The 14,183-nt window shown below is 36.6% G+C and overlaps 1 protein-coding gene across 1 annotated transcript in view; it reads right to left on the bottom strand.

The window, feature by feature from the left end:
* Positions 1-14,183, bottom strand: part of SLC2A9 (solute carrier family 2 member 9) — a 163,392-nt gene that overhangs the window by 100,066 nt on the left and 49,143 nt on the right. The window contains 1 exon segment of the mRNA XM_072406441.1: positions 11,706-11,838. Within this exon segment, the coding sequence (XP_072262542.1) occupies positions 11,706-11,838 (133 nt within the window).

Below are 14,183 nucleotides of genomic sequence, written 5' to 3'. Positions count from 1 at the left end.
GATTAGCTTTTTGTTATTTAAATGTTTTCAATCCTGGACCACATCTATTCCTGGATCACCCAGCTCCACTGGTAAAAGTGTATCCCCAGCCTTGAAGAGGTTTATTAAATCAGGCCCTGCATCACGAACACTGATTCACATGGCATTCCAATGCATGAACTGATATCAGTGTTCCTGATTTGCAGAGTTGTAAATCTATTTGCCAATCCTTAAGTAAATAATCTCAGGATTACAGCAAACAGCAAAGGTTGCAAGCTGCATTCACAAATACATATCCCTATAATAATTTTACTATGGCTTCTTACAAATAGTTAAATTATTATTCTTTCATTACTGAATGCGGGTTATAGTAGGGCTTTATGAAAGGCTTAAATTAGTTTTACAACTTTTTGTGATTTTCTTGATGCAACATACCCTTACTTACACATATACTGTATCTCCCATCTGTCCCTTATAGCACCTGTTATATGTGTCTCACACCTTCCCCTGAAGAAGCCCAAGAGGGTGAAACATGTTGGGATTTTTAAGATCATTTCTTTGGAAATATCACCCCATGTTTATTAAACTAAGGATTGATTCAAGTTTTATGTTTAGTTGCACTTCTTCAAGACCTTCCACTAAGTACAACACATACAATGCTCGCAGGTAAATAATGTTTATATTTGTAAGTTCGTTGCGCATAATGATTGGTACAATACAAGTTTAAAAAAAAAACTCTCTTCTCTTTTTCTATACTCGGTTTATTAATTTACTGGGGTTGGCATTTAATACTCAAGCCTGAGAGACACGCACAACCTCTACCTTACTAACCTTACTTGTTTGGATGTTCATACAGGAGGTTTTACTTTATTGCACCCTACTGGAACACAAGATACACAAGCTGATCCACAATGCCTCCAGCTACAGAGATCAATGAGGACCTACTTTAAAGCTCGTTTACACTTTAATCGTTTGTTATGAATTTGAGAGGTCCACTTCTTTGGATCTAACCCTCTTCCCAAAAAACATTCTATATGTAGGTAAAACGTATCTGTAGGATTATGCTTATCTTACCCCCATCTGTCCCTGATTTAAGGACATCTGACATACAGTTGACTCCTACATACGAACGGGGCTTCCCTGCTCACTGGTGTGCAGGTTGGAGGCTTGATGGGGGGAGGGGGCAGTTTGCATGACTTGCAGAAGAAATCTTCTGCTAAACACAGCTGAGGCTGTGGGTGATCTTAAGGGGGTGAGCTCTTACTGCAACCTCTTGTAACTATTTAATGACCAAGACAAACTGTCCTGTCTCGAACAAACATCTGTCCTAATTGCATTTATTAAAATAATGTACTTGTTCTCACATACAAATTCAACTTAAGAACAAACCTACAGTCCCTATCTTGTATGTAACCTGGGGACTACCTGTACTGGGTCGGAATCAGTGTCCTTCTGGAGAGAGTATAGTGGAGCACAGAGCAAACTTAACCTCCCAAAAAAGACACCTCATTCCAATGAAAGAGTATAATCTCACTATACCTTGCCTGCTCTGCAATCCACATGACTCTACCCTGAAGGGTGGTGATATCATCCTTGCATAGGCACCCCAGGTGAAAGACAAGGTAAGTTGAGCATAATTGCAACTTTATCCTGCACAGGTACATAGAGGAGATTTAGAGACGAGGAAGGCCCAGCAAGCATACCCAGACCTTCAATTTTAGGAATGGAGTTTTACTAATGTTTCTTTTTGTTTAGTACTGGGGCTTTCCACTTATTTATGTCAAGAAGACCTGAATAAATTTTTCTTTTACGGCTGCTAAAGTTTGTTACATCCCACTTTATAACTAGTAAATGCTTTTCTTATAAATGATGCTACATTTTATTCTGTCCCACAGTCCATAAACCCACACAGTCATCAGTTACTGAAATTCTTCATTTCATATTCTCTGCTACACATGGGACAAATCTAAATTCTCATTGCAGAAAAATTAATGACTAGTCTGGTTTAAATGCATCGCTATGACTCAGATGTCTAAGTTGAAGTGGCACTTTTATTTTACATATTAAACATTCAAAGCTTATGCAGCAGCAAACCACATTTTACAAACTCTTCATGAAATGAGAAAAGAATATGATTTTCCTGTTGTGATCTTATATTCCTTTTGTTAGATTAGTGTTCAGAATCACTTTATTTTTTACAGATCTGGGTTTCAAATCTAATTGATGACTTGTTCTTTTGTTCTACTCCTATTTATTACTAGAATAGATGGATGGATCTGCAGGCATTTTCAGTTTTTAAATGATATTGCTGATACTAGTTAAAAAATGGGCAAAAGCTTGTTCAAAGCTTATTTAAATTCAAAAACAATAATGTACAGTGACAGTAAATGTAATGTTTCAGCTAACCAGTAGTCAAATATGGTGGCCGCTAGGTGATTCTGTCAGTAACAAGGTCTTAGGATGATAACACTCACCCCTCTTTTTTCACAAGTAAAAAATATTGGGACTAAAAAAAACTCATCCCTCAGTTGCATTTCTGTAGGGGACAGTGCCAATAATTCCTACCAGTCACTATCAGTGGAAGTTATCATTTTATGATTTCCAGCAAGAACAGGTTTTTTTTTTCATATAAAAAAGATATAACAAAATGCATACACTTTAAATTATTGTATCCCTAATCTGCTGATGTTGAAAATTCTAGGGATCTTTGAAGCTTAATTTAAGGCAAATGTTTTCTTTGTTAAGTCATGAGGAAGAGTTTAAACTCCTGTCGGTTCTTTATTTTTGTCAGATACAGTAAAAAAGAATAAAACTAAGACTCTCTTACCAACAATACTAGTTCTGACAAACGGCTAGTTAAATAGTATAGCATATATCAAACAAAGCAGAGAGAGAACAGGGGTTTCTTTTGATCATTAATTTATTAACAATCACAAGTAAAACAAAACATAATAAGACAGTAAATTATGTCTCAGGTAGAGTACAGTAGATTAGGGTAGAGTACCCTCCAAATTATTTCGTCATGGCGGGGGTTTTCACTTGGCTATGTACTAAACAATCTATTAATCTGTCTATACCAGAATGGTCAGCTAATTCCCCTCTCCATTTCTCCAGGTAACAAGGTTTTTTTTTTTTAAAATATCATACTTTATATGTTTGTTTCTCGATGCGTTTCGCATATTGGCTTTCTTAGGGGTATTTCTGAGACAGTGATGATGCTAGATAGTTTAGGAAATAATTAGGTCAGGCTTTGGTTGCCAGAATACCCAGCACATCTCTGAATGAACAGAACTGAATGAACTCCTGCACCTGCATGGGAGTTACANCAATCAAGCCAGGCCAATCAAGATTCCAAACATCGGAATGTCGAAGAGAAGAAGGATGAAGATGGCAGTGTCTATGATTGCACTGGGACAGGTCAGTATCCACTGTGTATAGTTCTCTATTAAAAGTACAAAGTTATCCCTTATTCTCACAACTGGAAATTGGGAGATAGTGTTCTGAGACTGTCCTTCATATATTACTAAACCATGATACTCACCGATGCTTGCTCTATCACAGGGTGCCACTATCTTCTGTCTTTTCTTCCTTGATGCAATTTTTGGCCATCTTGATTGGCGGTGCTGGGATGACCTACAGTGACTCTTGTGCCAGCACACAGGAGTTCATTCATTCCCAGCACACACAAAGAAAGCCAGAATTTCTGGGTTTCCCTGGCTCAGTAAAGTTTGACAGCTGGATGGCGATCAGACAGGTAAGAAAAGTTATTGTAGAAGGGACATCGCCTCTCACTTTCTGCAATACCTATCTGCCTGATTGGGGATTTTTGAAAGCGGGACTTTAGTTAGACATGAATAGTAATATTTATAAGAAATACATTTGTAAAATGTTGATCCAGAGTGTAGACTGATTACCTTTAGGTCTGGTTAACATCTATGGGCCTGATTTATTAAAGTCCTCCAAGGCTGGAGAAGATAAACTTTTATCAGTGAAGCTGGGTGATCCAACAAACCTGGAATGGATTTCTGAAAAGACATTTACTATTTTTTAGCAAAGGTTTTCAATCCTGGACCATATCTATTCTAGGTTAGCTGGATCACTCATCTTCACTGATGAAAATGTATCCTCTCTAGCCTTGGAGAACCTTAATAAGGGTTGATGATAAAATAGCGCAAACAAAACATCTACAAATCTACCAAGCACACACAAAGCATATAAACTTGGCCCTGGGAAGAATTCTATAAGGATTTTGGCACTGCTCCCAGTCGACTGTTGGTTTGGGTTTAGACAATGATATAAACATATGTGTGTAATTTATACCAATATACTACCAACTTGGGTAAGCCATGAGTACATGCACTTTAAATATTGCATGTCATAGAATTAGTTGCCCAGATCATTGTTGCACAATGGATTTATGATAAATATGCATTTTAGCTAATCCTGAGCTAAACGAAAAAAAAGCCTTCACTTTTATGGAGCCGTGGGAGGTGCCTTGCTTTACTTTTGCATAAGCTGTGCAGTTCGTCAGCAAGGCAAGGTAAGGAAGCTATTAAAATATTTTTCATTGTTCACAGTTTCTTTAGAGCTTGATTTAATTGTCTAGCAAATAGTTGTCTTGCATACCAGTGTTGTAAAATAATAGTAATAATCATGCCCTTCCATTTTCAGAAGGCCATATCAACAATGATTTTTTTCATATTGGTAGAATAAAATCTTTATATAAAACAGAATCCATCTGACAAGGCCATCAGTAGGGAGATGAGGGAAATGGACTGATGCAAAAATATCAGATTGACTAGCTTAAGAGAAGAAATAACAGTAGGGGTCTGATGAACCTCTAAGCTTATAACATAACATATGGTAAAAGTAGTCCCAATCTCTCCCAACTTTGCCAGCATGTTCTTCAACTTTATATTAATTGCTCATCAAGCATATTTCTGCAAGAGTTTCCCATTACATTAAAGCTTCTCTATAAAAGTTTAAATATCTCTAGTATAACCCTAGACAAAAATGTCATCCCAAGATTAATTAAGCATACATGTGCGATTAAACTATCTTTTCTCAAAGGTTTCCCTCATTTTTGAAGTAAAGTGTTGATTTAAAGACTGGGTAATAGAATATATGAAAACAAAAATATAATGGCGACCTTCACAACACTGCAATCTAACACTCTGTTTAACTCAACCAAAATAAGTTTAATTTGAACAAATTCAATAAAATATTTTGCTAGGACCAATTGCTTCCTTTTTCAGGCAAAAATCTCTGTTTGTCAATGGCACCACTTATTAAGGTTGGACTGACACAAGTTGTGTTTAGAGAACTTTGACATATTAAACACTCACATGTGTACAGTGATGTGTTCATTAATGACGTGATGCCTTAAATTGTCAAGAGGCTTTTTTCACAGCAGGAGCTAAAATCTTTTACTTATCTTTCCTTAACACTCACCGTGATGCATTATAATGCAGCAGCATGTTCCATTTCCACCCATGCACACCATAATGGTGTGAACTGGTCCTATTAGAAACAATAGAGTTCCACTCGTTATTGTATTAGTTCTGCATCAAGCAACATGCCCACAGACTTTTTTTTTATTAGTATTCAGACCTAGTATTTTTAAGCTTCTGCACAGCCAAACAACCAACCTGGTGTGAATTCCAATTCATTGTAATGGGACAATTCATACTGGCATCCAGGGGTTGCATTTGTCTTCTATAAGCCTATGTTTACATACAATGGAAGCTGACGGTAACACATGCCTAAATACCACTTTTTCACACATTTGCTAGGCGCTTAGACCTCTTTTTTCTATTTGATTACATCTTGTTTATATTTTCATTATGCGCTATCAATGTTGAACAAGTTTCCTTAATGCCTAAAACTGCAACTAGTGCGATCAAAGCCTTAGTGTAATCCATTTCTGAAAGGTCCTAAAATAAATATGTTAAACAATCATTGTATGGCATATGGACAGAATTAGGCTACTTGATTCTAAATTCCTGAAGCATTACTTTAGCAACATGCCCACTTTCAGTCCATCGCCATAAGGAACAGTCCACAGACATATTTCTGCAGGGTCTCTATCTATAAAACAGAGAATCTGACATTCCATCAAACGTTACTGCCATTGAAACACATGGACCTGGACGAATGTTTCAGAGAATATCTGATTCCCTGTTCTATAAATTGAGCCCTAGGTGTGCACCAGTGAAGCATATATATAAATAATGTAAACAGGAGAAAATTCATGTGTACATTTCTTTTACATAAGATATACAATATACACATGCTGAATACCATCATTACATTATTTATCCACATACAATTTCAAAATGTTTAATGATGGTATATAGAACTTCACACTAGCATGTTTCATCAAACCCAGAAGGGCCACTTGAAAGTGAAAGGAGAGAGCTGGAGTAGAAATATGCTACTGGAAAATAATAATAAAAAAAACCATCAAGAAGAAGATAATACCAGGAGATAAGAATGGCTGTCAATCTGTCAATCTGTCAATCTGTCAATCGTGAAAACCGGGGTAATAGGAGACAATTCCTTGGAGATGCTACAATAAATGATCACTTTCTATTAGTGGTATTTAGTATGGTTGGAGAATTGTAGATACTGTGCGTGAAAGTATTCAGCAACAAGATCAAGGTAGAAAATGACAAGAACCTGACATTTATCCTTCAGGAGACAATAAAAAAGTGACTTGTGGCTGCATTAGTTTATACTAAGTGTGGAAAATATATAGCTCTGCAGCACTACAGTATACACGCCGCTAATGTCTGTGCCATTACAGCTTTCACTGATGAATTCAGAGCACAGCCATATTTCTACTTTTTCACTTCACACTTCAAAGAGGTCTTGCATTTCTTAAAGGGAGATTTCAAGAGGACCAGTCAGCTGCAGTACTTTTAAGGTTTTTCCTAACCTAAAAATTAAAAACAATTGCTTGTGCAGATATTATTCAGCCCAATCCAAAAGATATACAATGGACCTAATAAAACATAAGATTCATCTTGGGTTGGGTGCATAACACAATAATTTAAAGAGGAACTAAAGTTTTGAATTTTGATCAAGTAGGGCTTTATTGCAGGAAGTCATAGGTGATGTCCCTTCTGTAATAAGCATTCTTACCTGCCTGATTGCTCCATGGAACTGTCAAAAATTCTGAACTGCTTTCCCTGGGCTTGCCAGAACTGAAAGAACTGCTGTGCACATGAGGGAGCGTTATCATCCCAGGCCTGCCAATCAAGATGGCAAAGATCGCAATTAGGAAAGAAAAAGAAAGAAGATAGTGGCACCCTTTGATAGAATAGGGACAGATGGGTATAGCGGGGTTTAGTTCCACTTTAACACAACCCCATAACTAAAAGAAAAGATTTGATATTTTAACATATGTAATATATTGAAGCTTACTTGTTTAAGTGTAATGGCCACATTAAGTTTTTATTTTTCCAACTAAGTACATTTTTTGCAAGTACAAAAAAATACTTGTTCATCTTACCAGAAATGCCATGTTCATTTCACACCTTGTAAATGAACTGGAAGGACAATTTTTTCCTTCAGTAAACTACTTGTACGATCATGCACCATGTAATGGAGCTGAACAAAGGCAGACATGTTTGATGTCTAGGCTGGAAGGCCACCATGTCTGCATCCATAGATACAGTGTGGGAGTATGTGCAACCACCCAGAGACAGTAGGTACGTTCTTCACAGGATTGCCATTTTAAACAGAAAACAAAAACTAACATGGCTACCTCATCTAAGGATTTGTAGTCTTCAATATATCCCATTTTTGTTAAAGAGCTTAAAAATTAAGAGCAGTGGACAACAGTCAGACAACAGGAGGCATCTCAACTCTAGAATCAAGCTCGGAAGTTATAAATATTTCAAGAAAACACTTCCACAATTGTAATCATGTGAAGGGCAGATTTATGGAGACATCTAAGAGAGCAAAGTCATGTATTCGTATCTTTAAACATGACAGACATATGGGAAGAATGTTAAAGAAAAGAAATGTTAAAAACACATTAAAATGAGACCAGCCTTGTTGGTTTGTTTAGAATGTTCTGCCATCACCTTTTATGTTTCCAAGTTTTAAAGGTTTTTAAACATTTTTTATGTTTACTAGTTTATAAAATGATCCTCTATATCAGTTTTAAAATCTTGTAAAAAATCTTTATTGTTAGTTGTGAGAACGCAACATAGCAATATCATGTAAGAATTTATAGCAAAAGTTACTGGGTAGAAGTATTGCTTTTAAATTTTTTTACGGTGGCATTAAGGCTTCTGTATTTGTAGCCTGCTTGGCCTTGTGGTCGCTTGTTCACTGCCTCCAAATAACTGAAAACCTATATGAGTATTCTGGGGCGCAAAGGCCCTTCGGATTCATTCAGAAGTTTGTGTAATTTGATCTCCAACTCTTCAGACTTTTTCACAGCAATATATCACCGTACAGAGAGTTTTTAAAGTTTTTTTTATAAAAATCTTAAACATATATTGAAGAACTGTTTACTTCCTAAATATATATATATTCTTGAATAGGTCTGATTATTACTGGTCCTCTTAGCATCCACCAGGTTGAAGCTAATAAATCTACAATAATAAAAAAAACAGATATATAGGATCATTCACATGGACATAACTGTTTTGCTCGAAGCAATCAGGCTACACACAAATACAACACACAATATGCCTCAGATAACATAAATTCTTTGGTTTAATGGAGATTCCAATCACTACTCCCTCACTCAATGTGGCTATGCATGTTTGTACCACAGTCACTGGCCAAAAAAATACAGACTGATGTGATTCCCAATGCCTGACCCACTAAAGTGCACCTGGTGGAACCATAAGAGGGCTTATTGGGCCTCAGTGCAGGCATTGATTTGTGCCTTTATAACCATTTTTCAGCACTTCAGATTCCCTGAACACTAAAGACTTTCAAGGAGATTTCAACAGTTTCCCAGGCCCCATCAACACTTTTATAAGGGAACCTTGACTGATGGAATTATGGCATAATGGGGAGTTACTAGTTTTGATTTCTAGCAATGTTGTAATATTGTAGGTCCAAATTCATAGTTATTTATGAGGAAAAGCCAGAACTGCTTTTAAGTGGTACATAGTGACCTTCAGAATTTCAAAGTTGGTTTTGAATGCCCATCCAACGTCCTTATTCTGCTATGTTTTGTCACAGTTTAATTGGTAGTTTTATTATTAGTTATTGTCACCGATGCATGCCCTACACCCGAAGATCTCTCAAGGCACACTAGTGTGCCGCGGAACAGCGGTTGAAAAACACTGCCCTACTGGACCTTTTAATCCATCTGTAAAAGTGATAAGATCCCAATTAAGACATAAAGTGTGCACTCCAAAATAGCAAACCACACTGCTGGTAACCAAATCTTCATACAGCTGTGGCCTTGTTGCAAATCTTCAAATAGCCACATGGCCAAAAGCAAACTGCACTTTTGAGAACCATGATTTTTCGGGACCACAGCTGCATGAAAAAATGGCTCCCAACCTTTCCCATTCACTTGGGATCAGGGTTGAGCATGTAGGGTTCACCATGGGTCTGAAATGACCCTTACTGTTCTGAAAAATAGAAACAGCTTGCTGTATTCTGGAACTAGAGTTGTATTTGGTGTCAGAACAATATTATAATAAACCATCATACATTGCAGACCCGCAACACCTGGATTACCAAAGGTTGCTAATGCAATAAAGCCATTAACTATAAAGTAAGTAATAAATGTAACTATATTAATCTCCATGTCAAATTTAAAGCCAGGCATGTCATTAGAAACTACTGTAACTTTACAGATGCGTAAATCAAGACACCGGAAGGCATACAGTATAACACAAGTTAAGAAATCCAGTACATAGCAATCTCACCAACGTTCAAAAGTTTCAGTGGTTATTGTTGTGCACTCTATAAAAGAGAACATAAATGTGTGGGGAGAGAGTTGGAAAGGGATAGGGAGAGAAAAGGGAAAGGTGGGCAATGAAAGGTAAAGAGTGAGAAGCTAAGGGAGAGAGATGGGGCAGGTTGAGGAAAAGGAATGGAAGGAGAAAAAAGAGAGAGAGAGATAACAGAAGAAGAGAGATGGGGCAATGAGGTGTAGAAATGGAGGGAGATGGAGAGGGAGTGAAGAAAAAGAATATATAAAAAAGGAAAGAGATGGGAGAGTGGAAGGTAGAGAGAAGATAGTGAAAGACAGAGAAAGAAGCAATGAACAGTGATAGAAAGAAAAGAAAAGGAACAAGATGGAAAAGGAAAGGAACAGAAAAGAAAAGGAAATTTGAAGACAAGGAAAGTAAAAGGAAAGACGGAAAATAGTGAGGTCCCATCCACACTTGGAAAACCTATACAATTAGTCATTCCCAGCCAAACGCATCTTGTGGTGTGCACAAAATGGTTCCAAAATGCACTCATTAATTTTAATAGGGTTGTTTGGGATTACAGTTGAGCCTGTAGCAGAACACTGAGGTCAAACTCATTTCAAACGAGTAAAAAGAGAGGGGAAGGCAAAGTGTTGAAAGAAGAGAAAGAGACACAGGGGAGATGTAGTGAAGAAAGATGGGGTAGGGGGAGATTTAGAGTATGAGGGAAAGAGAAGAGAAGATACAGAAAGAAGAGAGAAGAAAGATAAGTGAATGAGAAGAAAGAGATTGGAAAGGAAGGAGAAGGAAATATTAGGAGCTCTGTCACACCAGCAGGGTTGGGATACATTGGCCAGTTGACACCATAACTTTGCATACAGCAAAATACAGCACAGAAAAAAAAGATGTGTAACTGCTTTTTCTATGCATTTAAATGTGTTGTGATCCAACTAAGCTCCATTAGAGCGAGGGAAATATACAATATTAACCCCCCCAGCGTTCTACAGTAATTATCTCCGTATTTCTATGCAAAAAGCCCTACATTTTTTTTTTTTGCATGGGAAATTTATTTTACATTGTAGGTTTTAATTCTTAGGTATAACTCACCGAAATATGTCCAATATTTAACAAATGTAATAATAAACTTTAAATAAAAAAACAAAAAAAAAATAAAAAAATTGTAAACCGTAATATAACTGTACAATAGCATGTATAATATATATAACATATTGATATATATATTATATGAATATTTCTTTGTATTAGACTCAATACAGCTATTTTGTATTTAATCCAATACAAAATTATTTAATTTTCCCTCCCGCACCAACGCATACATCAACGTCTCTGCAGTTCGCTGCTGAAGATCGTCGGAGGAGGACGAGTCCCCAGGACCTACGGGGACCAGAAGGATGCCGGGGAACGCCGATGGATAAGACTGTAAGGACAGTAAGGTAAGTTTTTTTTTTTTTACGTTTTAAGCGACCCTGAGTAAAATTCACCCCGAGTCATACTCGGAATTACTGATAGGGGGTTAGCAGATATTGATTGACAGATTATGCAAGATATTTAGGACAAATAATTTTTAACCTATAATTAGACCAAAACATTTTAATTGCCATAGTTAATTCCCAAATTATTTATGCTTGAAAGTCCTTGCAGATGCTCAAGTTTGTCTATTTTAATTTTTTTAATTTGCGCTGATGTTTTGTGTAAAATAATGTGCACTTGTCAATGCCGACAAGAGTTGCTATGACAGCAAGACTAGGTAAATTTTGAATATTTACATGTTGCTGACACAATCTATTAGTTCTTCATCTGCCAGTGACATACCTTTCTCAGCTTTCTTGGTATCTTGCTTCTGTAGGAGAAGGTAGCGTGGACTTTCTGGGAAAAATGGCAAAACCATTAGCTGTAATACAGCTGGGATCAGGATAAATCCAAATAAGCAGGGCCATAGGGATTCCTGAAAGATTGAAGAAAATTGCAGTGTTAGTGACTAAATACATATTAATCATACTGACTGCCACTGCCATACCGCAATGCATATGGGTCTGAGGACTGACATAAGCTCCTGGATGTTGCTGATGATTGGCAGGTGGGAGTCTGGAGGTCAGCAATGCACCTAGCACATTTGATCCCTGCCCTTCTGTATGGCAAAATGACTTTTAGTAATAAATGATAAAATAAATGAATACTAATAAGGGCAGCAAAATGGAAAGGGTTCAGAATTTCTTTATTTGGGAATGATCATGGCACTAAAATCTAAATAAATAAAAAAATAAGACAAGGGTGGAACTGTACTTTTAAAAGTGACAGATAGAGGCATTTCATTATAGTAACAGTATAGTAATATAATAATAATATAAAATAGGCATATTCATGGGCCACAAATGGGCAATCATTACAATACACATACAGAAAATGGCTGTGACAATGTTCAGGCTACAATTGGGTAAGCATGACACCATCTTGGCAAAAAACAGCACAACATGACAGTAAACTGGCAAATCCTCTTACACTTTCCATAAGCAAAACCCCCCTCCTTCTTTCTGCGGAAATTGCTTTCTAAAAAGTGAGGAACACAAATGGCAAGTAGTAAATGTTAACCCAATGCTCCAAATTGTGAAAATAATCACTATTACAGGGAACCATTTATTTTTAATGTAGAAACTCCTTAAAATAAAAATGTACAAAATATAAAAACTTATCACTAGTTCAATATAAGCATATTAGCTTTTCTACACGTTTCATAGATAATTACTTCTTCAGGAGAAAATGTGTTTATAATGTGCCTAACAATGGCTCAATCCCACTACTACCCCAAGGATAACATTTTCAAAAAAACAACAACGTCCAGAATAAAATCAGTCATGTTGTTAGGTATGTTTCCTTTTTATTTTAATGGTAAATATATTGTTTAACTGTAAATTAGAATTACCTAATCCATAAATAGGCCCTGCATCCACTATTCACTGGCACAGTTTTGCCAGCGTTAATGATTTTATGAATAAAACATGATTTAAAAAAATATATTTTGTTATAAACTCAGGGAGTGGCATCTTTAGGTTCCAATGAGATGAAAACATAAATTTTAACATTGTCATTGAATAATTTGAAGGCTCAAAGGTAACGGCAGGTGTACTGTTTCAAGGAATGTTGTAATTGTAATACAAAAGAATTAAAATGTCATGCAAATGTAATATATCATCAGATGCCTTACATCCATCCTATGACAATCCTATACTTGAGTCATCCCACCAAATGATTGTTATGAAAAAAACTACAGGTTATATGACCCTGGTAAAGCCTCCTGCTTTGGAGGTGTACAGGTAGTCCCTGGGTTACATACAAGACAAGGATTGTAGGTTTGTTGTTAAGTTGAATTCATACGTAAGTCGGAACAGGTACATTATTTTAATGAATGCAATAATGACAGATGTGTCTCAACATATTATTAGGTAGCGTGGTGTCAATTACTGTAAAAAACCTCACTGTGAGCTAATCGCAAACAAAGCAAAAAAAAACTTTATGGAGGCTAGACATTCATTAACTTCTGGAGCAAGCTGTGCTTCGATATGCAAAGAGTTTGTTTTGGTCATTAAAGAGTTCCAAGGTGCTACAGATCAGCTCAGCTCTTAAGATCACCCACAACCTCAGCTGTGCTTAGCAAAAGATTTCTTCTGCAAGTCATGCAACCTCCCTCCCCCATCAAGCCTCTGTCCTGCACACGGGGGAGCAGAGAAGCCCTGTTCTCATCAAGGAGTCGTTCGTATTCTGGATGTCCTTAATTTGGGGAGTACCTGTACATACAAACAGAACAACCTCCCTAAGTAAAGAACTGCATTAGCAATTCCACTTGTAGCAACTATTGTGGAAAATGAGACATGGAAAGGTAAAATAATTCTATGTTCATCTCAGGAGAAATCCCTTAATGAGCTTTTCATTTTGCAGTTGGAAGTGGCAAATGGGGCCTTTGCCATTATGGTGCCACTTCTGATGTTGAAAATGTTATTTTTTTACTGAAACATTTTAGTTTATCAGCCAGTAGTTTGCTTTTATATACTCTTTTCTCACTTTGTTAACCACTGCCCTAAAGGTACGCTTTACACCACTTAAGCATTTCAAATGCGTTAAAAGTTTGTATACAATAATTGAGTTTTCATGTCCAATTTTTTTTCCCCATTGACATAAGTGGCAGGCTTCTTTTTCCTTTATATTTCATTATATAAGAACTTCTGCTTTTATACTTCAGAAATGTCCTTTGTTTATTCAAGTGTGTTGTGGAAGACTGAACACTAATAATGTATT

Source organism: Pyxicephalus adspersus, chromosome 3 (genome assembly GCF_032062135.1).
Source record: "Pyxicephalus adspersus chromosome 3, UCB_Pads_2.0, whole genome shotgun sequence".
Classification (NCBI taxonomy): Eukaryota; Metazoa; Chordata; class Amphibia; order Anura; family Pyxicephalidae; genus Pyxicephalus; species Pyxicephalus adspersus.
Note: the sequence above shows the minus strand (reverse complement) of the source record. Positions and strands in the feature narration are given on the sequence as shown.